Genomic DNA, 24,187 nt, shown 5'->3' on the forward strand with positions numbered 1-24,187 from the left:
CAAATGGTGGCTTATAACCTTATATAATGAGATCTAGTGTACCCTTCTGGCCAGCATACATGCATGCAGACAAAACAATGTATATGCAATAAATACATAAATCTAAAAACTAAATTCTGCACCAAAGAGCTTTTCCTGGGATAAAAAAAAAATTCTTAGAGCCTTGAGGGGAGAATTAAAAGTGAGGAAGGAGGGATAGAAGATGTCCCTGGCCAGATGCTTAATGCCAAAGAAGAGGAATCTATGGGTCAGGGTGAAATGGGGCCCTTAATAATGGTCGAGTTCAAGAAACTGGAGATCAAGGTATGCCGTGCAGCTGAACTGCTGGCATTGGTACAGACCTGTAAACAAGAAACGAAAACGTGACCCACAGCCTGGCTGGGGAAGCTGAGGGACACCTGGGAAGCGGCAATCTGAGGGCCGTGGAAGTGAAGAGTCTGAATATAACTACCCAGCACTGCCTGAGATGGAAACTGCATTGTCTGAGGTGATAGAAGAACCCATGTTTAGTGGGAGGGCTATCATCAGCTGAGGTCCCCATGAATATCAGAGAACAATTAGAAGGACAGGCATTCCTGTGAACCTTTGACAAGCAGTAGTATGTATGTGTGTGGATGTATATGTATATATGTATATATACATACATATATATATATGTATGTATATATACATATATATTCACATAGTTACATCTAATACATACTAATGTAATATATAAAATATATGATAGATATGTCATATATATATATACATACATATATATATGTGTGTATGTGTGTGTTTACTCAGCACAGCTGTATCCACTGGAAGCATCTACAGTCATGAAGCCAGCACAGCTGTTGGTCAGCATTCTAGCCATGCTGAGCCGGATGCTGTGATTGCTGTCATTCTGTCCCTCGCCTTTAGGCTTTGGTCTCTTCTCTGCGTATTGTCTTCTTGGGGAGTTTCTGCGTTATGATTCATTTTAAGTCTCAGTCTTTTTAGGAAAGTCCTAAACTTACTGTCTCTTCTGTTTTTAGGGAGATAACTTTATCTGGCCCTGTTTGGAAGTCTTCCTTATGCCCTGGCGTTAGTGATGAGAAGCTCACAGAGAAACACAAAGCTAGGAATTTCTAAATGAGGCCATGACCCCAGGAATCTTCTTGGGGTATCCACGGCTAAGCAAACTCAGTGTCATTGGAATAGGGTAAACTTAGAAATGGTTGACGGACTCTGACTGGCCAGGAGAATTAGTAACAGATTCAAAACCTCTTTTTACAATACGCTTAGAGTTCTCTGAAAATGTAAAGACACTATATGGAGGCACACCCCTGGAGGAATAGAACTCAGTCAATATGATCATAGACTAAAATAACTTTTTCCTACTTTACGGCAAGGATGATGAAAGAATACAGGTAAGAGGTGTTAGGTATTCGTCTGCTGTTATTAAAAAGAGTCGTTCAGATATTTACGGGGAGGGGGTGCTCTACTACAAACTCTGCCAGCCTAAAAGCAAGCTGTCATATAATAAATGTGTTTGCTGTGTGTGGAGAGCTTTTGGGGCTACTTCTAGGAATTTGGTAAGATTTTTACTTTGGGCTAGGACAAGAAAGTAGGCTCAAGGTAAATACAGCTGAGGAATGTGTTCTTTGTATCTTGATGGGTCTTGTTAAGACCCTGAATATAATAATCATGGGACCTTTGTTCATGCCTTAGGATTGACCATATTCTTTGTATGTACCTAGAATGATATAAAAGCAGTCTGGAAAAAAAATAAACCCACTTCTGCCTCAAAACTTGCTAGGGCCATACTATAATGTTGTCTAATCGTCTTTTTTTTTTTTTCTTTAATCCTCCCTCCCTCCCTTGAGACCCTGTTGACTGACTGAGCTGGCTTGGTCAGCTGTGGCAGAAACATTCCTTACATTCTTTGAATTGGAATTATAGGGCTAGTAATAAAAATAATGTCTGTTCTATTTGTGCTTTCTAATTGTGACCCAACTTGTTACCCCAGACATGTAATGAAAAAACCAAACACATGTCCAGAGATAAAATGATATAATCTGTACTTCTTAGAGAATCATTGGTCTCTCTTTGTTCTGTGAAACCCCTTTAAGTAAAGAAGCATCCTGATTGCTTGTCAGTCAGATCTTCAAGATTCCCCGGACTGCAGCGCCTGACTCACTCTTCCCTCTCAGACTCCTCATCTCCTTCGGGAAAACTCAGTCGACCCTGGGGCTGGGCCCTAGCATTTACTTACTTAAACTTTTGGAGACGGAGACTGGCTGTCATTATGTAGGGCTGGGTGGCCTGAAACTCACTTTGTAGAACAGACTTGAAGTCACAGAGATCTGCCTTGCTCTGCTTCCTGAGTGTCACGAGACAGGAGCATGCCAGTGAGTGCGAATGGCTTATACTGATAAGTTATTCTCCACTGGTTAAAATGAGCCAATTCGAGCCAGTTGGGAAGTGAACTCAGGATCTCTGGAAGAGTAGCCAATGCTCTTAACTGCTGAGCCAAAGAGAATCTTTTATAAGCATTGCCTGTCAATAAAAAAGCCAATGGCCAATGAGCAGAGGCAGGAAATGGGAGGTGGGACACTGGCAGGAAGTGAGAGGATTCTGGGAAATAGTGAGAGAATAAAAGGAGATTGCGGAGTGAGGGAGGCAGGTGAAAGAAGCAGGATGAAAGGAGAGGTGACGAACCATGTGCAAGACATAGAATAGTTTGAACGGGTTCAATAAGTTACAAGCTAGTCAGGGAATGGGCTGAAGCTTGTGGCCAAGGCATTTATTATTAATTAGTCTCAGAGTCGTCATTCTGGGAGGAGGGGCTGGGAAACAGGAAAAATGGATTTTAAGGTTTGTTTTTTTGTTTTTTTTTTTTGTTTTTTTTTTACAGGAGACAGAGGGGAGGGGGACGAGAAAGAGAAAAACACACATGCAGAGAGAAGGAAGGGGAGAGAAGAGAAAGAGCGAGCGGGAGCACGCACGAGAAAGAGAGAGAGAGAGAGAGAGAGAGAGAGAGAGAGAGAGAGAGAGAGAGAGAGATTGAGAGCCAAAATGTCTGGACTATATAGGAAAGAGCCTCTGGGGGAAGGGCAGCCCAGCTCCTGGGCTGGAGAGTTATGCCGCGTAGGGACTGAGGGATGCTGGGAGAGCCTGGAGGTCAGGTTTGCTTTGGTATGTAAAATATTCATACCAAAAAGGCGCTTTAGCCCCTCATCCCAGGGTCTGAACCAAATAGGACTCGTATGTAAGTTGGGCTTATAAAGTGCTAAAGCAGTTTTTTTAAGGAAGAGAGGAAAGGAGTTGCAGTATTTAATCCCTGCACTTGGGAAATAGAAGCAAAGGGATCTCTGTGAGTTCAAGGCCAACCAGGTCTACATAGAGAACTCTAGACCATTTAGTGAGACCTATTTCAAAAAGGGTTGTGGGAAGGGGTGGTGGAGAAAAAGTAGACAAGGGGGTTTGGATTGGTTTCTCACTTAGGGTTTTATTGCTGTGGACAGACACCATGGCCAAGGCAACTCTTATAAGAACAACATATAATTTGGCTGGCTTACAGGTTCAGAGGTTCAGTCCATTATCATCAAGGTGGGAGCATGGCAGCATCCCTGCAGGCATGGTACAGCCATAGCTTTGAGTTCAAGAATTTGTTCCAAAGGCAAACAGGAGAAGACTGGCTTCTAGGTAGCTAGGACTAGGGTCTTTTTTGTTTTGTTTTTGGTTTTTGTTTTGTTTTGAGACAGGGTTTCTCTGTGTAGTCCTGGCTGTCCTGGAACTCACTCTGTAGGCCAGGCTGGCCTCGAACTCAGAAATCCACCTGCCTCTGCCTCCCATGTGCTGAGATTAAAGGCGAGCGCCACCACTGCCCGGCTAGGACTAGGATCTTAACGCCCATGTGCAGAGTGACACACTTCCTCCAACAAGGCCTCACCTCCAAATAGTGTCACTCCCTGAGCCAAGCATATTCAAACCATCACATCTGCCCTTGTCACTTAGGGAAATATAGCTAGATGTGTGTGGATCTACCATTCCTGGGGGAGAAAACTGATCAGAAGCCAAAGTCAGCACTGTGAGACTCTAAGGATATAAAATTGAGCAACAGTTTACCAAGGGATGCTTTCTAGGCGTGGTGGAAACTGCTTGCTAAGCCTGGGACCCCTTCAGCAGCCAGATGTGGCTCATGGAGAGGCAGGCCATGGCCACCGAGCTGGAGAGCCGGCTCTGGTCGCAGGCATGGCAGCAGCAGACCTCCAGGACGAGGTCAGATGACTCATAGGAAAGGACTAGATTGTGAGGGGCTACACAGAGAAATGTCCTGCATCCACGCCACTGTACCCAGCACTTCCGTTTTGATGAAGATTCGTTCACGATACACTGGTCCTTGTTGACATTTTTGAAGTCTCTCCTTAGCCACCTAAGACCAACTGGCATTCCCTCAGAACAGATGGTGGTGGGCCTTCAGAGAACTTGCCTATCCTCTTTAGAAAGATTCTGTTATGCAATGCTACCCCTGGGCGTAGTACAGATTTGGAAAGCATCTTAGAAGAGTTAAAGCCACGGTTAAAGAACTTAAAGGAAAGTCTCCTGCATGGGTGATGTCTTGGTAAGATTACTACTATTGCTGTGATAAGAAACACCATGACCAGAAGCAGCTTGGGGAGAAAAGGGCTATGTGGCTTACATATCCTGAATCACAGTCTATCGTGGGAAGCGAAGGAAAGAACTCAAACCAGGCAGAGATCTAGAAGCAGGAGCTGATGCAGAGGCCATGGACAAGTACTGCTTGCTCATCATGGCTTGCTCAGTTTGCTTTCTTATAGAATCCAGGACCATTAGCTCAGGGATGGTACCACCCACCATGGGCTGGGGCCTCCCCCATCATCAATTATAAAATGCCTTACGGGCCCCGCCTACAGTTTGGTCTTATGGAGGCATTTTCTCAGCTGAGGTTCTCTTCTCTCAGATGATCCTACCTTGTGTCATTGACATGAAATCAGCCAGGATGGGTAGAAAAGGTTATTCCCAGAATCAATAAGGTTAGTGAATAATATCCCAGTGATAGGAATGAGATAGTTTCTTATAAATTGAGGCCAAACTTAAATGCCAGAAGATGTCAAGATCCTGCTATTGGAGACACTGAATTCTTTGTCTATAGGGCACAGGGAAGCCCAATTGGGACTGATAGGGATGTGTCTTCCCTGACAGCTGGCTTTCACAGTGCCAAAAGGCACTATGCATTCTCTGGGGGTATGATTCTTACCAGCAGTTCTGCTCAGTTATGGATCCTGTGTTCTTATGTTACCAACATCCCAGGAAAGATGTACCCACTGGAGCAACAGTTGTGTAACTAAGTGCTTTCCTAAGGGAGTGAATTAAGCTTCGGTGCTGTAAGCCAGGCAAAGATCTGTGGCCGAAACTTTCAGCCTTCTTAGAGGGAAACTTCCCTTTCCCCCAGTGGCCACTGTGGAGAGTCATAATAGACCAAGCTTTGAGACTGCTGAAGTGGCCCAATGCTCAGTGGTAAATGGGAGGGAAAAAATCACACATCGGTATCACCCCTTCCCAAGACTCGGGCAACATCACAGAAAAGAGGGAAGCAAGGATCTAAGAGTCAGAGGAAGGATGAGGTGTTGTGTAACTATTTCCTCTGAAGGAAGGAGGGGGGCTCCTAAGACTGGAAGTTCCTAAAACTTACAAGATTCAGGGATCACAGAAAGTTCTGATGTCTCCAGCTGCTCAAACAGTTCTGTAAGCCTTTAGCAAGAGCTGCAGGAGAAGAGAGTCTTCTGTTGAGCTGTTGCAAAGTGGGCAGGAGAGGAGAGATGTGGCTTCACCTGGGGATGGGCCTTCGGTGACACAGCTGGTGACACAGCTTGCTTGGAGTCTTTTATACTCCTTTAGGTAACTCCTCACTCCACCTCCTTCCGTTTGCTGTTTATATCTTGCCGGAAAAGTCACACAGCGGGACATATCCTTCCCTTCCCCTTACACACAAATGATGGCTCTCTTTTCTCTGGACGTATTTGTTTTTTGAGACAGGGTCTTACTGCGTGTCTCTGGCTGGCCTCAAACTCCCTATGCAGACCAGGCTGGACTTGAACTCAAAGATCCACCTGAGTCTACCTCTGTGTGAGATCCACCTGACTCTGTTTCTGTGTGCTGGAATTGAAGGTGTACGTTACCACCACGTGCACAGCTGAATTTATTTTCTTACAGCCAACTCTCCAGAAGCAAACTGCAACTTCCTGTCCTGGAACTAGCTAAACCCTGCTTTCTCTGCGTACAGTGTATCTAGAGTTGCCCTCAGTCAGGATGTGCCCAGTACACCTAACCCTACTGACCAAGCCAGCTCAATCAGTCAACTGAGTCTCAAAGGAAGGGAGTGAGGATTGAAAGGAAAAAAAAGACAATTAGACAACATTATAACATGACTCCAGGCAGTGCTGGGGCTAAAGCGGGTTTATTTTTCTCCAGCCTGCTTTTATACTATTCTAAGTACAAGCAAAGAATAAAGTCAGTTCTAAGGCATAAACAAAGTAGTTAAGGGACAAAGCATAAACAAAGATCCCGTGATTACTGTATCCAGAGAATTAAGACCCATCAAGATACAAAGAACACATTCCTCTACTGTTCCTCTTAAGCCTACTTTCTTGTCCTAGCCCAATGTCAAATTCATGCCAGATTACTAGAAGGTGGCCCCCAAAACTCTCCACACCCCACCTTTTCTGTCTGTGTGTCTATGGTTTCTTCAGTCTCTATCTGTCCTTTCTTCATCCCCACCCCAAGTTAGGTTTCCAGGACTAAGCTATGCAGGATGAAACAGGATCCCTGGCAAGTGGGGTTACAGGTGACTGTGAGCCGCTGTGTGGATGTTAGGAACCGAACCCAGGTCTTCTGGAAGAGCAGTTAGTGCTCTAACTGTTGAGCCATCTCTCTAGCTCTATTTTAACAGAGTCCATGGCAATCCTTAAACCTGTATTCCCAGCCTAGAGTGCTCTGCTAAACATTGGGCCCATATGTCCAGTTCCCTGGTGGTGCTCTTTTCCAATCACCACAGTCTCTTGGTGTAGCCACAGCCGGGGCTTTCAGTATCCTCCTTTCCTTCAAATTCCCTCAGTGAATTTTCCAAACTGACCTTGAGCTGTTTTTATTTAGTCATGTACTTCTATATTAAGGAACTGGCGACTGAGCCCAGGACTTGCACATGCTAGCCAAACACTGTAGCACTGAGGGACACTTCCGGCCTCAAACTATGTCCCTGTAGATGCCATTTCCTCCTCACTGGGTTAGCTCACCATCAGCACACGGATTTTGGCAGTGTTCGTCATCCACTGGAATGTCTGAACAAACACACTAGCAGTGTGAAGCGAAAAGGGTCTCCTGTACCCACCTCCCCTCTCTAACCTTATGTCTTCACACACTTGCTTTGAGCTGACAGTCACCTTACTACCTACAACCTAGGCAAACTAGGCTCCTTTTGGTCTTCATCTTTGTGCGCTGTTCTCTGCCTAGGAAGCCTTTTAACATCTTGCTCTGAACTTACCTTTCTATTTATTTATTTTGGTTTCTCGAGACAAGGTTTCTTTGTATAACCCTGGCTGTCCTGAAACTAGCTCTGTCGACCAGACTGACCTGGAACTCAGAGATCTACTTGCCTCTGCCTCTCAGAGTGCTGGATTAAAGTCGGGTGCCACCAAACCCTAATGGATTCAGCTTTCTACGCCTAGTCGAGAGGCTGGCTCCGCCCCCTCAGCCCGCGGCTGTCACCTGGCCGGGGTTGCCTCTTGGAAGGCACCCTGACCAATTACACCTCCCTTTATGAGTTATCACTCTTCAGCACACAGCTTTAGCACAGTCCTTATCTCTTAATACTGCAGCCTTCTCCTTTGCTAGTCGGTGCCTTTAGACTTTTAATTACTCTAGGGTGTAATTTTTTCTTTGCTTCAGTCAGAGGAGAATCAGCCTAAAAACGGTAGTGGGTTCAAGTTATGTCCTCAATAAATACTTGTTGAATAGATGAATTAATAAACGAATTCAAGCCGGGTGGTGGTGGCACACGCCTTTAATCCCAGCACTTGGGAGGCAGAGGCAGGCGGATTTCTGAGTTCTAGGTTAGCCTGGTCTACAGAGTGAGTTCCAGGACAGCCAGGGCTACACAGAGAAACCCTGTCTCGAAAAACCAAAAAAAAAAAGAGAGAGAGAGAGAGAGAGCGAGAGAGAGAAGAGAAAAAAAATAAACGAATTCAAAAGGAACTTGGGGCCATGACCAAAAATTTTATACTTCCAGGAGATAAAGAGGTGACTTAGCGGTTAAGAGCAATAGCTGCTCTTCCAGAGAACCATGTTCGACTCCCAGCACCCACATGGTGGCTCACAATCATCCACAACTCCAGTTTGGAGCACCTGAGGTCTTCCTCTGGCCTCCGGGGCACTGCACTTACACCGTGCCAGCCAAACACCTATATACATAAAACAATTAAATATATATACATGTATATATACATATGCATATTTATAAATACACATGTATTTAACACACACATATATATGTATATGTACATGTGCATATATATTTATATATACACATATATTTAATACATATATATGTATATATATATACATATATATTTAAATTTGACATGTCTCTTACTTTGCAGCCCCAACTTCACGGAGGAGCAATCCACACCTCCGTAATACCCATACTTGGTATGAGAATGAGGCAGGAGGATAGCAAGTTTGAAGCCAGTCTGGACTGGGCAAGGAGACCAGTCTCAGAGTCTCGGCGTCTGTCTATGGACAGAGCTCACTCACTAGAAACTGGACAGAACCGGAAACGGCGGATAGCGCCGCCCTGCACAGCGCCAACCCCGCATCCCTGCGAGCGCAACCCGCGCCAGGTGACCGCCGCGCTGCCGACGGGGCGGAGCCAACCTCGCCGGCCCCGCCCCGCCCCGTTCGCGCGCCGGGGGGAGGGCGGGCCTCCGGTCACGTGACGGCTGCGCAGGTGAGCACCGCTTCCGGGTCGGGCTTCGGAGTCGCGGCCGGCTCCCGCTTCCACTCGCTCGGGTGCGCGGGAGACTATGGCGTCCTCCTCCGTACCTCCCGCCACCGCACCCGCGGCAGCTGGAGGCCCCGGCCCGGGATTCGGCTTCGCCTCCAAAACCAAGAAGAAGCATTTCGTGCAGCAGAAAGTGAAGGTGTTCCGGGCCGCCGACCCGCTGGTGGGCGTGTTCCTGTGGGGCGTCGCCCACTCGGTAAGAACCGACCCGGACCCCGGCTCCTGCTCCTCGGCCTGAGGGTCTCCCGGGTCCTCGCGCTACCGCCTCTCCCCCGCCCGGCCTGCTTCCCAGCGCACCATTCCCGGGTGTCCCCAGGCTGGCTTCTGGTGTAGACTCTTGTCTCTCCCTACCCTTTACTCCTCCCCTAGAGTTCCATCTTCTCCACCTGAAATCCAGCTCTGTTCCTTGACTCCTTCCTGTCAGGTCCAGCCCCAGGCTACAGGGACTGGCCAGGATCCGGCTGCAGCCAGAGGGACATTAAGGGGAGTGGCTCTGAAGGGTTATTGGTGAGGTCTGGGTGCGACAGTGCGTGAAGCGTGTCTGGGTACTACTGCCTGGCCTAAGAAGTGGTTTGATTTCCTCTCCGCCTTGCTTTCGAGCCCCAGTCCTTGACTTTCGAGCCTTGGCTTTTTTCTGGGAATGCCTCTAGGCTTTTTTGGTTCTTCTAATCCTGCTTACCCTTTCTAGAGATTCAGCATTTCAGAGACGTTACCCCACTCTGACCCTAGGGATGATGCACTCAGTGAGGTCGATATGCTAATATATGTCTTTGGGCTTAGCTGCGTCCCCATTGTTGGAGGGAATGATGGCATTTGGTATAAATGGAGACATCTGTAACCAGGGAAAGGCGGAGGAGCTGTGGTCGCAAGGACTTTAGAATCCAGAAGGGGCTCGGAGAGGTGAAGCTAAGACCAATGGGCCCAGTACACCTCCTGTCCTGAGGATATCGTAGAGGAGCCGGAGCTCGTGAGACATAGCTGGTTCTCTCCTTTAGATCGGGAGTAGCAGTGGTCTTGATCTTGACAGGGACTATTTTGGTTATCAACTAATTTGGGTTGTAGACATATGTTGTGGAGATGTAAGGGACTGAGGAAGAATGAAACATTCTTGTTTTCTGATTGGCACATCACTGGTGGGTCAGTTAGCTCCCTTCCGCCTTGGGTGCTCTCTCAGGGGTACTCTCTTTAGTGAGGATTCCGTGTAAAGCACTTGCTGTGGGTAAGACGAGTGGGGAGCAGATGACTCACACGTCCCTGTGGAACATGTACATACAGGGGAGGGGTTTCCTTTGGTACGAACTGGAGGAATTACCTGTAAGCCCCGCCTCACACTCTTTAGGTAAAATTTAGGCTGAAGTTCCGCTTTAGCGGCTACACCTCTATTTCCAGCCGCACACATGTACCTCAAGTGTGTAGGTCAGAGAAATTTCTTCAACATATGTCTTAGCGATGATTCAGCGAGCTTAGCAGGTGGCGAGGAACGGGCAGGAAAAGCTGAATTTCAGGCTGGGAATCTCAAGTAGTTTTTTTTTTTTTTTTTTTAATTTCTGAAGGAATATGTTCTGTCCTCTTTTTCTCCCGAGGACAAGAGCAGTTGCTTGCACTGCAGCACGTGGGATTTAGGTTAGACTGCAATCTGTAACCTTTGTCAAGTGGGCAAATGAGGACAGACATCATCTATCCATTTAAGAAGCCGTTCGGGACCACTGTGTGCCAAACACTGTAGTAGCTAAACCTCCGTAAGGTGCTGATTAGAAGGGGCCCTTGCCCTTGCAGAGCTCAGAGCTAGGAGAGGGACTTAATATAAGCTGGAGATTAGAGTTCTGTGCAGATGTACTGTTGGGGGGGGGGGCTGTAGTAATACAGATGAGAAAGGACGGATAAGAGTCTCCCCTGAGTTAGTGGGCTGCAAGGCTTGGGGACCCAGGGAGCTTATGCCCCCTGCATCCTGCCCCGTGTCCTTCCTGCTGTCGACTGACCTGCACCAAGGGAGCAGACACCTAAAGTGTACTTCGTCTCGGAGATCACTCCTTCTCCCTCCATCTTCGCTTAGGCAGGTAGCACCTACTGCTGAGAACTGGGTCAGAGTGATCCGGAAGTGTCCTTTCTGTAAAGAGCTACTCAGTCTGTAGGGACATTTCATTCTGCATTGCCGTCAGCCCCTTGGAGTTCCACTAACTCTCTGCACCTTAAAAATACATTTTTTTTAAGCATGCAACTGTCTTGGGGTTCTCTTCTTTTCTCTTCTTTTCTTTCTTCTTTCTCTCTCTCTCTCTCTTTTTTTTTTTTCTAGAATTTCTCACAGCTTTAAAAATAGTCCCGAGTTGCTTGCAAGGCTTGCCAAATATAAAATGGCTGTTGTGAGCATGAAGTTCCATGGGGGCGGGAGTGTGAGGAGCGTGAGGGAGGCTGACAGCAGTTCTTGGGCAGCAGATGGGGTAGGGCCTTTCTATCACTTCCTGCAGATGTGCAGCCGGTCTTGTGAGGGAGCTTTGGGATGCTCTTTCTCGACTCTCGCCCAGACCGGCCCTCCTTGTGCTTCACTAGATCAACGAGCTCAGCCAGGTACCGCCCCCAGTGATGCTGCTGCCGGATGACTTTAAAGCCAGCTCCAAGATCAAGGTCAACAATCACCTTTTCCATAGGTGAGTGGTCCTTAGCCTTCTCACGGAAATCTAGAACAGCAGAGGGCCGGTAGGGTGGGTAGGGAGATCGCCTCCTGAGGAGGAGGCGGGTTCAGTACCCAGCACCCACACAGTGAAAGGTGGAAGAGTTAACTGACGGCCATAGGATGACCTCTGACCTCCAGATGAGCTTTCCAGATGACCTTTCCACACTCACACAAACTTAAGTGTTCAAAGGAAGAAAAAGAAATAAGGCCTGGAGTGGTGGAACAAGCCTTCGATCTCAGCACTCAGAAGAGAGGCAAGCGGATCTCCGAAAGTCCAGCCAGGGCTCCATAGTGAGACCCTTTCTCAAAAAAAAAAAAAAAAAAAACCAAGAGAATAGCAAATAGTCTTAAATTTTTAAATGAGTTAAAGAGTTTAGGTTTAGAAGTCAAATGCAAAAATTCAGTTTTGCAAAAAAACAAAACACAAAAAAAAACAAATAAAAAGCCATCTGAGGGCTCAGCAGGAGAGGGCTGTTGCTTCCATGTTTAACAACCTGAGTTCAGTCTCTAGGACACACATGGTGGGATGAGGTGAACAGGTTCTGCAAGTTGTCTTCTGACCTCCATGCACACGTGTAAGCACGCACACGCACACGCACACGCACACGCACACGCACACACACACACACACGCACACACACGCACGAATAAATAGCTGGATGTGGTGGTGCACACCTTTAATCCCAGCACTTGGGGGGCAGAGGCGGGTGGATGGGCCTCTGACTTCCAGGTAGCTTGGTGTACATACTGAGCTACTGGCCTACATAGACTACACAGAGAGACCCTGTCTCAAAAATAACCAATTAAATAAATAATTAAAATTTTAAATTTGAATATTTCCAAAGTTACCTACATTCTTGTGTATATCTGCTGCCTTTCTTCTAGTTTGTTCCGTCGAATAAATACATTCAGAAGCTTCTGATAGGAATTCTGTGACCAAAAAAAATCGACCTCTAGTACCCCTCTAATATATTCAAAATACCAGTAAATACTAATATTTATTTGGTTGGTTTGTTCTTTGAGACAGGGTCTTTTTCTGTATAACACTGGCTGTCCTGGAGCTCACTCTGTAGACCAGACTGGCCTTGAACTCACAGAGATCCACCTTCCTCTGCCTCCCAGTACTGGGATTAAAGGTGTGTGCTACTACTACCTGGCTATTTTATGTTATTTCTACTGGGCTTGGGATTTAAGGAATGCTACTGTTTGGGTGTACAGTGAGTCCTGCTTTACTTACACCATTGACCAGCAAAGGGACTTAGGCAGGTCACTCGATCCCTCCGAGACACTTGCCCTTTCTGTGATGTGGTAACAGTATACCTTCCAAAGCAGCCAAAGGCTGAGGCCGGAGTATAAGGATTCAGGGCTAGCCTCTGCTGCATAACATTTTAGGGCTAAACCTGGGCTATATGACCCTGTCTCAAAAACCAAAACAACAAAGACAAATGAAGTTGTAGCTGGGGAAATGTCTCAGTCGAGAAGAGCATTTGTACAGCAAGCATTGAGACCTGAATCCCAGTAAACATAAAAAAGCAGGGTTGGCTACCTGTTCCCGTGATCCTAGCATTGGACAGTCAGAGGGAAGTGGAACCGGGAACTTGCTGGATCAGCGAGCTTATTAGACATGGTGGGCTTTGGGTTCAGTCTCAAAGCATAACGTAGGGGCAATAGAGGAAGACACTGGACATCCTCCTGTGGCCTCTGTATTCGAGCACACAGGTGTGTGCACCCATACAGTTACGTGCATGCACCACACATGATACCACACGTGCATACAGTTGAGCACACCCCACCCAAATAAATGCAGTAAGTACTTCACAGGGTTTCGTGAGACTTAAACCAGGCAGTAGTGTAAAGGTGCTCTATGAACAGGCAAGCTTCATATGAGTGTAAAGCGATACTGACTTCTCACCTTGGAAAACTTGTATTTCAGAGAAAATCTTCCCAGTCATTTCAAGTTCAAGGAGTACTGTCCCCAGGTCTTCAGGAACCTGCGTGATCGGTTTGCCATTGATGATCACGATTACTTGGTGAGAGTCTGTTGTGGGGTGAGGGTAGTCTCTGGCGACCAGAGTCTGTTGGCCATTATGATTAGAGAATTGAGAGCTTTGGGTATTACTGGTGTGTGTGTGTGTGTGTGTGTGTGTGTGTGTGTGTGTACATGTCTATGTGTCTGTGTCTATATCTGTGTGTCTGTACATGCCTGTGTATGTGTGCCTGTGTGCATGTCTGTATGTGTCTGTGTCTATCTGCCTATCCCTATGTGTGTGTGTGTATGTGCCTCTGTGTATCTGTATGTGTGCCTGTGTTTTCCTGTATGCCTCTGTGTGTGTGTGTGTGTGTGTGTGTGCGCGCGCGCGCGCGTGCCTGTGTGTTTCTGTATGTATCTGTGTCTGTGTGCCTGTGTGTATGCTTGTGTATGTGTTTGTGTGCCTGTGGATGTCTGTATGTGTCTGTGTGCCTGTGTCTGTATGCCTGTGTGTATGTGTCTGTGTACCTGGGTGTGTGCATGTGTGTGCGTGTGCGTGTGTGGTATGTGGCCATGGGCATCTTTTGAACTGTGGTGGATAGTCAAGCTGTCCTGGTGGGGCAGGATGTCCATACATTTAGATTTGACATTCAGTTGCACTCAGTCATGTGTGCTAACCAAATTAGGAACCCTCACTGAATCTCTTCCCTGAGGGTTTATTGCGTTATATTTACTTATTGTGCGTTTGGGTGGCTTAATGGATGTGCGTGTGTGGGAGTCAGGAAACCTTTCTGGAAGTCATTCTTTTCTTCTACCGAGTGTGTCATGGGGATTCAATCCCAATCGTCAGGCGTGGGGGTGAACACCTTTCCCACTGAGCCCTCTCAGCAGCCTGCTGCAGACTTTCATCTTCTTTGAGAAGGGGTTGTTTGGCCCTTTTCCCTGTATGTTTATATAGGATGGAAAGCGGTGATTCTAGCCTGCTCTTTGTCTGTCTCCAGGTATCCCTTACTCGAAGCCCCCCAAGTGAAACCGAAGGCAGTGATGGCCGCTTTCTTATCTCCTATGACCGCACTCTGGTCATCAAAGAAGTGTCCAGTGAGGACATTGCGGACATGCACAGCAACCTCTCCAACTACCACCAGGTCAGGCCTCCCCAGCCCTGCTGTCCCACTGTGTGCATGCAGCTGCCAGAGCCCACAGAGCTTTCCTGCTCTTTGCTGTAGGCCGTGTCTCTCTCCAGGAAGCCCTGCTCATCTTCTCATTGAACACAGGAAGTACTGTAACACAGAAGAGGCTCGCATGCCTGCTTGTGTTTGACTTGACAGAAATGGGAGGTGTCTCTCCCCACTGGGCTCACATTGTCTAAAACCAGTTTGTTTTGTATGCATGAGCATGGAGGTCAGAGGACAACTCTCTGGAGTTGGTCATCCTTCCATCATGTGGTTATTTAAAAACTTATTTTTACTTTATGTTTATGGGTGTTTTGCCTGCATGTATGTGGTACACCATGTCAAAGCACAGTACTGGTGGATCCCCTGGAACTGTAGTTATAGACAGCTGTAAGCTGCCACATAGGTGCTGGCAGTGAACCCACGACTCTGCAAGAGCAGCTGGTGGTATTAGCTGCTGAGCCATGGCTCTAGTCCCTAATATTTTTTAGTTAAAATTTTTATTTTTAAGCTGGGTGTGGTGATGCATACCTTTAAGCACAGGACTGGGGAGGCAGAGGCAGACAGATCTACCGAGGGAATTGCAGGACAGCCAGGACTACACAGAGAAACCCTGTCTTGATAAACCGTTATAAAATTTATTTATGGATGCACCTGCCACAGCGTACTGATGGCGATCGGGGTAGCTCCAGGAGCTGACTTTCTCCTTTCATCATCTGGCCCTAGGGACCGAGCAGACTGCAGGCTTAGAGACAACCACGTCGCCAACCCCAGAACTGGATTCTGAGTGGTTACAAGTAGAGGTTAATCACTGCGCAGGGTGGACAGGGTGGCAGAGAGAGAATTCTAGGCAGAGGGATGTGGTGTTTGTTAAAGCACAGTACTGTGAAGGTGTTTGGTAGTAGGAAATAGCAGGAATCCTAGTGTATCTGGGAGGCATGGTATTAGGGAAGTTAACCTAGAACCAGGTAATGAAAGGGCCTGTAAGTCAAATAGAAACCTGGGCCTCATCCTGGAGGTAGTTTTTAAGGAACTGAAGATACTGTTTAGAAATGAAGGGCTGGCGCCAGGCAGTGGTGGCGAACACCTTTAATCCCAGCACTCGGGAGGCAGAGGAAGGCGGATTTCTGAGTTTGAGGCTAGCCTGGTCTACAGAGTGAGTTCCAGGACAGCCAGGGCTACACAGAGAAACCCTGTCTTGAAAAACCAAAAAAAAAAAAAAAAAAAAGAAAGAAATGAAGGGCTGGACACTGACAACTACAACTGACACTGAGCATGTGTGAGGCCCTAAGTTCTGTTCTCGGTACCGTAAACAAAAGACAGAGAAAGGAAGGAAGAAACAAAGAAAGCAGGCAGGAATTGTGGGACCACCCCTCTGACAGTGTGTAGAGCGAGGTGTTAATTGTAGCAGTCTAGGTGAGAAGGCGGAGAGAATGGAAGGGCCAAGCGGCAGGCTGCAGGGCCTGTGAGGAGACATGTGATTGGGAAGCAACAAGGAAGCGGCTCTGGAGGGGGACGGGGCAGATCTGGACATGGCCGCTCCAGTTCATCCTGCTTCTGTTTCCTATGTCTGAGACGACTGGAGAATCCAGGAAAGAAGAATAGGTTAGGAGTCCTGCATCAGTAAGTGCTCACCAAAACCACTGATCCGCACTTAAAATCACTATGGTTTTGAAGAGAAAACTATGGAGAGAGACACACAAATACAAAGAAACAAAATCTTTCTTAAAAAATACAAACTTTAAGAAGCACGTAAAGTGTCCATGAAGGAGACTCACATGGATGGGCGTCTGGACTGCTGATGCCCTAGTGCATCCCGTGCAGGACGGAGGACAGAGGAGAGCACAGTGGGCTGAAGGAGAGGTTGGTCAGCAGGACCAAGTGCACAGATGGAGTAACCCAGCGACTACAGTCTATGTGTGTGGGGGGGTACCTGCACACAGACGTGTGCCACATGAGGCCAGGTGCCCTTGGAGGCCAGAAGACTCGGTCAGATGGAACCTGGGTCCTCTGGAAGAGCAGCCAGTACTCTTAACCACTGAGCCTTCTCGCCAGGTCTCTGCTGATGACTTTTGTAAGGTTATCTTTTAAGAAATTGGACAGAGAGAGCAGTTTTGTTTTTGTTTGTGACTGAGTCTCATGTAGCCCAGGGTACCTTTGAACTTGCTGTATAGCTGAGGATGACCTTGGACTTCAGGTCCTATGACCTCTGCCTCCTGAGTGCTGGGATTGTACAATGCAAGCCACACAAGGGCTTTCTGCCAGCTGTGCGCTATCCCCAGCCCAAGAGCAGTGTTTTATCTGAAGGGGATCAGGCCCAGGACAGGATGGCCTTGAATTCATATCTCTCTCTCCTCAACTGCCCCCACCCCGAGTTCTGGAATTACAGACATGTATCACCATACCCAGGTGAGGAGTTCACACTGTGGGCTGGGAATGGAGTTTTCCTGGTAGAGTGCTTGCCTACTATGCATGAAAACCAGCACCAAAGAGATCAGGCATGCTGCCACAAGCCTTGAATCCCAGCAACCCGGAGGGGGAGCAGGAGTTTGAAAAGTTCAAGTTTATCGTGGCTACAGAGTGAGTTTGAGACCAGCCTAGGCTACCTAAGACCCTGTGTCAAAAAGAGAAATAAATTCAAATTGCAAGCTAGGTACCTGTGATACTAGCACTTAGGGATGGAATGAGGAAGACCAAGTGTTTATTTGATTTATTTTTAGTAGTTAACAATTATTAATATTCTATTGTTATATTTTATGTGTATGGGTATTTTGCCTGCCTGTATGCCAGGCACATGTGTGTCATATGCATGCCTGGTGTCTGAAAAGGTCAGAAAAGACCTTTCTGTTTCCTGCAATTGGAGTCAAATATGGTTGTGAGCCACCATGTGGGTGCTGGGAATTGAACCTGGGTCCTCTGGAAGAGCCATCTCTCCACTCCAAGTGTTTAAAGTTAGCTTTATTAGAAGACAGCCTGGCAACATCTGACTCCGACTCAGGGAACAGAGCAGACATGGGCTAGAGCGTCAGCTCAGAGGTGAGCAGAACCTGCTTTCAGCGCTCCCAACTTTGGTGATGTCAGGTGGCTCACCCCTGCCTGGAGCTCTAGTTCCGAGGGATCCTCTCCTGGGGCATTTACACAGACACATAAAGATTTTTAAAAAGTCTTTGCTGGGTGTGGTGGTACACACCTTTAATCCTAGCATATGTGAGTTCAAGACCAGTCTGATCTTTAGATCATTTTCCAGGATAGACAGGGCTACATAGAAAAACTCTCTCAAAAAACCAAACCAAAATCAAGATAAAACAAAACCACTGAGAAATTTAAATAGCCTGGAAGTGGTGGTACATGCCTTTAGTCCCAGAACCTGGGAGGTAGAGGCAGGGGATCTCTGTGAGTTTAAGGCCAACCAGTCTACAGAATGAGTTCCAGGACAGCCAGGGGTATACTAGGAAACCTATCTAAAAACAAAAAGCAAAACAAAACAAAGGCTGGACATATGGCTCAGTGGTTAAGAGCACTGTCTGGTCCTCCAGAGGTCCTGAGTTCAGTTCTCAGCAACCACATGGTGACTCACGACCATCTGTAATGGGATCTGATGCCCTCTTCTGTCACGCAGGCACACATGGAAATAGAGTGCTCATATATATAAACAAGTAAACCTTTTGAAGAAAAAATAATCCAAATTGATGCAGATCTCCCTGTAGACATCTATAGTACAGAAACCTAGCCCACCAAGAAGTAAATCTAAGTTTAGCCCTGGTTCTGTGACTTGCTTGCACAGAGACTAAAATAAGAGTAACAGTACCTACCTCCTTCTTGAAAAATTATAAAGGTAGCTGGGTAAAGTGGCTCATTCCTGTAATCATGACACTTTGAAAGGAGAGCTAGGAGGGTCAGGAGTTCAAGACCAACCCCAGCTATGTGAGACTCAGTTTCAGACAGCAAACAGAAGAAATGAAAAGGTGGTTTAAAGTTAAGAGATAGTTGCAGGCAGAAGTCAGGGGGTTTCTTGACTTTGCCACCTCTGAGGGTTTTGCCTGGCTGGGGTGGAAGCACCCGGATCCCTGCCCCTGTGCCGAGTTGTCTCTCAGCTCGCCTTTCTTCACCCCTTGCTCTTGTTCTCTTCCCTAGTACATAGTGAAGTGTCATGGTAACACGCTCCTGCCGCAGTTCCTGGGCATGTACCGCGTCAGTGTGGAGAATGAGGACAGTTACATGCTCGTGATGCGTAATATGTTCAGTCATCGCCTTCCCGTGCACAGGAAGTACGACCTCAAGGTAAGAACGGGGTAACCTGGGCTAACGAAAGTCTGCTCATGGACTCATTCTCATGGTGGTAGGCTTGGCAGGGCACTGGGTAACCTAAAGGAGCGGTCCCTGAGGGCCTGTCGGCTGCCCCGCTAGCCACTGCTTCTCACTTAGTGTCCTCTCTCTCCACAGGGCTCTCTCGTGTCCCGGGAAGCCAGCGATAAGGAGAAGGTACTGTTCCTTTGAGGTGATAACTGCAGGGATAAGGATGGGTGAACGGGGTCTCCGTAGGATAAAGAGGCGGCTCTCCATACTGGGCACAGGTTGCCAGACACTTATTCTACCTTAGACTACTGAAAAGGAACTAGATGGTAAACTACCGATGTTAGGGCAGCAGGGACAGCTGCCATCGGCGCAGGCTCGTCTGTGTGGCCGGCTGGACTGTGCTGAAGGTTTGGGGATAGGCAGGAATACCAGGCTCACAGAGCCACGTGCTCATTCCCACACCTCATCCTGGGCGCTTGTGTTCCAGCAGCTATTTTGACTGAAGAGGAAGGAAGGAAAGTCAATATGGAGGGCATTGACTGCCATCCGTCTGTAAGCAGACAGCGGTGGGTGTAGTCTGAGGTACAGCTGACTGTGTGGGTCCAGGCATAAGGCAACTGCAGGGCTGCTGCTCTCTTCAAAGCCTCTGGGGTGGAGAGAGCCCTGGATGGAGGCAGGGATCTGATAGGAGATCCAGTCCCAGGACTCCCGTATTCCCGTGCTAGGTTAAAGAGCTGCCAACACTGAAGGACATGGACTTTCTCAACAAGAACCAGAAAGTGTACATTGGCGAGGAGGAGAAGAAAGTGTTCCTGGAGAAGCTGAAGAGAGATGTGGAGGTGAGCAGGGCGCTCCTCCAGTCCCAGACGTCGCCTTCCATCCGTGGGATGAGGTGGATCCGCCTTTATTCTCTTGGATGGGGGTTCTGAATGGAAGGTTGGGAATGAACCAGGAGAAACCCCTAGGCCCCTCGGTAGGTGGGCTGGGTGCTTTTGGTTCTAGGACTTGGGCACTGGTGCAGTGGGCCACCCGGAGATGCGTGGGTGGTCCCTGGGCTGGGGAGACCTGGACCTCTGACTTGTCTGTGGGCCTCAGTTCCTAGTGCAGCTGAAGATCATGGACTACAGCCTCCTGCTGGGCATCCACGACATCATCCGGGGCTCTGAGCCGGAGGAAGAGGGGCCGTCAGGGAGGAGGAGGCAGAGTGGGATGGAGACTGTAACCTGACTGGACCGCCTGCTCTGGTGGGCTCCTATGGCACCTCCCCTGAGGGCATTGGAGGCTACATTCATTCCCACCGGCCCCTGGGCCCAGGAGAATTTGAGTCCTTCATTGATGTCTATGCTATCCGGAGTGCAGAGGGTGAGAGAGAACCTGGGAATGTTAGGGGGGCGGGGTGGGGCGGTGGGGATCCTCCGGAGACAGAGATCAGGGTCGTCTCCTGGGGAAACGGAGCTGGGGCTGCTGTACCCTGTCCTCATTGCTAGCCTCTCTCCCCAGGGGCCCCCCAGAAGGAGGTGTATTTCATGGGCCTCATTGACATTCTGACACAGTACGATGCCAAGAAGAAAGCAGCTCATGCAGCCAAAACCGTCAAGCATGGGGTGAGAGTTCCTCACAGCCTTTCCTTTCTTGGCTTGACTGTTTCTCTGGAGAGAGAGCTTCTGGGGTCAGAGCAGTGGGGTGGCTGCTGAGGAAGGGGGTGGTGGGGTGAGGGAGGTGGTACTGCTCCTGTGACACTGGTCCATGTTTCCTCTCTTCCCACAGGCGGGGGCAGAGATCTCCACTGTCCATCCTGAGCAGTACGCTAAGCGGTTCCTGGATTTTATTGCCAACATCTTTGCCTAAGAGGCTGCCTGCCTCCAGGGTGATTGCTACTTTATGTTGGAGGTGGCGGGTTTGAGAGGCTTAGGGAGCTGGATTTGGCCATTACTTTCGTCTTTGCTAAATTCAGGCTGCAGGCTCCTTCCATCCAAATGACTTGGTTCTGGTGGATAGGGCTTTCCTGCCCCAGAAACACACTGTCCTTTCTCCCCTCGTCCAGTTCTCTGCCCTCCCTCCTTCCTCCCAGTAAATCCTCCTGCTTCATTAGAGTGTTACTGTCGACTCTCCTAAGTGCCTTGATCTTTGAAAAATATCTTGTTTCTATGAAATAGGAGGAGCTGGGGTTAGGGGTTGTTTGCCATCTTCGGGACCTGACTGGACAGTGGACATGGCTCAAGCAACTGCCCTGGATGCGCTTTGCTGTGTGGAAGAAACTGAATGTCTGGATTTTGCTGACACCTTGATGGGGCACTCTGTGGCATGCTTCCTTCCTGGTAAGCCCTGGAATGGAGGGCTTTCAGGGTGCTGCAGATGTGGGTGCAGGCATTCACATGTGGACAGTCTGGCCTGGAGGTCAGGTGGGGAGCGGTCAGCAGGCTGGCACCTCACAAGGCAGGACCTAAGCGGACTTTTGTGACTATGCAGAGGATGGAGAAGGTCCCTGTCGCACATTGACTGGTCCCATTTTCCCACCCCACCCCACCTTCTCCTCTTCCCATGAGCACTTCTGGGTGCAGGAGCCCAGAGGCCAGCGGTGCCCAAGCTTAGGTGCAGGTGTGAGACTGGTGCCGCACTTCCCCATGACCCTGTGCCTTGCTGGTGAGCAGGGAGAGCAGTAGAGGCCGGGAGGACAGGTCGCAGTGCAGGGTTCATTCCCTGTGTGACATCCTTTCTTCCTGTCCAGTTACTCCCGGCTCTCTAGCAGAGGGAGTAGCTCCATCTGGTCTGCTTCCATAACTCTGAGAGGATAGAGATCTCGAGTGCGGGAACCTCCCATCCCCAGGACGTGAATACCTAGCACTTTCTCCCTCCTTCTCAAACCCTTTTCGGGTTGGAGTTGTTATTCTGTCCCCTTCTGTCCCATCTTCCACTGCTAATGTGTCTCCCAGGGGACAGATGGCCATCTTTGTCATCTCCACTCTCCACCCCCAGAGAGGAGTCAGAGCCATAACTCAATCACCCAGACCCCTCCAAAGATAGCTGAATATTAATGCACGATATCCTCAGAATGTAGAGTTGCTGCTAGGCTGCTAGGCATAGTAGCTCGTGCCTGTAAATCCAGCACTCAGGAGGTTGTCAGAATTACTCAAGAGAGTTCAAGGCCAGCCCGGGATACTGAGTGAGACCTGGTCTCAGGAAAACTCAAAACAGGTTTGGGTTTGAGCACTGGAAATTTTAGCTGAGTTGGTAGTGTGCTCGCCCAGCTCGCTCGAAGCTCTGGGATCCACTCCCAGCACCACATAAGCCTGGTGCAGCCGTGCGCATCTGGACTCCTAGCCTTGGGAAATATCGGTAAGAAGGGGCGGGCATTCAAGATCATCCTCAGTCACTTGACTAGGCTGAAGCCAGCCAAGGAAACGTGAGACTATCTTGGGGAAAACGATTCTAAGATGAGATAGATTGTCTTTGACTCTGCCCAAAGCCTTTGGAAGCAAGACACCCACCCTTGCTGTTCTGCTCCCCTGCGGAGTTCCAAGCTCTGGAGGTGGGGTAGCCACTGAGGGCAAGAAGCTGCTTTGCTGTGTGACCATGAGACCCTCAGGGAGAAGCCCACCCTTCTTCCTCCACCAAAGGAGACAGCAAGAGTTGTGCCCATTTGGGGTGGGAGGGGCCTGGTGGGCCTCCCATCCCACAACCAACCTTTCCCTGTTGAATGCAATAAAGTGACACCAGCAGCTGTTCTTTTCAACTGGGTTTCTGACCATGAGGTTGTGGTCATGGGCAGTATCGCCATCTTCATTTATTGCTTCTGTTTTCCATTATCTTTGTTTTGTTAATATCTGTATTCACTCCCAATATCACAATAAAATAAATTATTTGATCTGAATCATTCACAGAAGTTTTTTTTTTCTTTTTGAAAACTCTAAGGAATCCATCCTGCGTTTAAAAGATGCAGAGACCAAGGGAAGGATATTGGCTCCTGAGCATGTGTGTGTCGGGGCAGGAGCATATTCTAAGATGACTGTGGACTTAGAGGTGTGGGGTGGACATGGGAGCGGAAACCATTCGCCAACCTTGTGGGAACTGAGCAGTAATGGCGGCCAGGGGGGAGTGGGACGATGCTCTGGTTCCTCCATCTGTTAACTTTAGTGAGCCTCTCGGGGTACCAGCTATGTGGGAAGGAATTCTCTGCTCACCCAGGCTTCCTGGGAAAGCTGTCTGCTTAGAGGACAGGAAGAGTACAGCAGGGTCCTGGGAAAGTGAAGGGGTGACCAGTCCTCCAGTTCTGGGGGAAGGGATGGAGAGGGGTGGATGACGTGGTTCTTGCTAGTCTGGGAGATTCAGTAGTCCAGGCTGAGGAGGTCTTTCGGCTGGTGGAAAAACCTGGCTTTCTGTGGCCCTAGGGAAGTGAGTTGGAGGAGGCGGAGACAGCCCTGGAGGGAAGCAGAGCAGAGCAGAGCTTTTTTTTTTTTCTTTGGGAATTTTTAACTCTACTTGAACCACGTACTTGACACTAACACCACCCCAAGCCATTTTTAAAGGATCTATCCACCTCACATTCTGCACCGACCTGTGTCCCTATTTGTGGAAAACTAGTCACCAGCTCCCATCTGGCAACAGGCTGCGCGGGGTGGGGGTAGGGGTGGGGGTCACTGGAGGTAACAGTCTGGAAGGAGGCAAGAGTTGAGGGAGGGGATTGAAGTAGTTTGGTCACAGGGTTTATTTTGTAGTACCGATGTTTTTCCTTTCTACTAAAACTTCCCATCCAACATTTTCCAGCGTAAGATTTAAAAAAAATTGCCCTCCCCTCCAAATCCATATACCCAACTGCTCCCATCCCTGGCAGTTCCTAAAGGTGCCACGCAGTTGGCTGGGAAAGAAGTGGGGAGAGGGCTCCTCCAGGAGGGGGAAGCCAAGAGAGTGGTGTTTCTGAGGGATTTAACCTCCTACCCTCGGCTACATGACGCCACCCCTCCCTCCAAAGACTGGAACTGCGCCTCCATTTTTGTTTTGGGGCAGAGGCAGGGGCTCCTGGGTAGGAGGGGGTC

General features: G+C 48.5%; 1 protein-coding gene and 1 long non-coding RNA gene across 2 annotated transcripts; one reads left to right on the forward strand and one right to left on the reverse strand.

The window, feature by feature from the left end:
- Nucleotides 1-9,052: 9,052 nt before the first annotated feature.
- Pip4k2c (phosphatidylinositol-5-phosphate 4-kinase type 2 gamma) lies at nt 9,053-23,025 on the forward strand. The gene is given in 11 exon segments (XM_028752070.1): nt 9,053-9,242; nt 11,594-11,691; nt 13,651-13,747; nt 14,688-14,831; nt 18,993-19,139; nt 19,302-19,340; nt 19,880-19,993; nt 20,250-20,333; nt 20,336-20,516; nt 20,655-20,758; nt 20,922-23,025. Coding segments are annotated over 11 exon segments (1,263 nt in total). The 5' UTR covers nt 9,053-9,068; the 3' UTR covers nt 21,003-23,025.
- LOC114608134 lies at nt 22,878-23,934 on the reverse strand. The gene is made up of 2 exons (XR_003709307.1): nt 23,710-23,934; nt 22,878-23,572 (listed from the first exon to the last, which is right to left on the reverse strand). It is a non-coding gene; the product is annotated as an uncharacterized LOC114608134 (long non-coding RNA).
- Nucleotides 23,935-24,187: the final 253 nt, after the last annotated feature.

The sequence above is a fragment of the Grammomys surdaster genome, unplaced genomic scaffold (genome assembly GCF_004785775.1).
Source record: "Grammomys surdaster isolate TR1022 unplaced genomic scaffold, NIH_TR_1.0 125877, whole genome shotgun sequence".
NCBI classification, from domain to species: Eukaryota; Metazoa; Chordata; class Mammalia; order Rodentia; family Muridae; genus Grammomys; species Grammomys surdaster.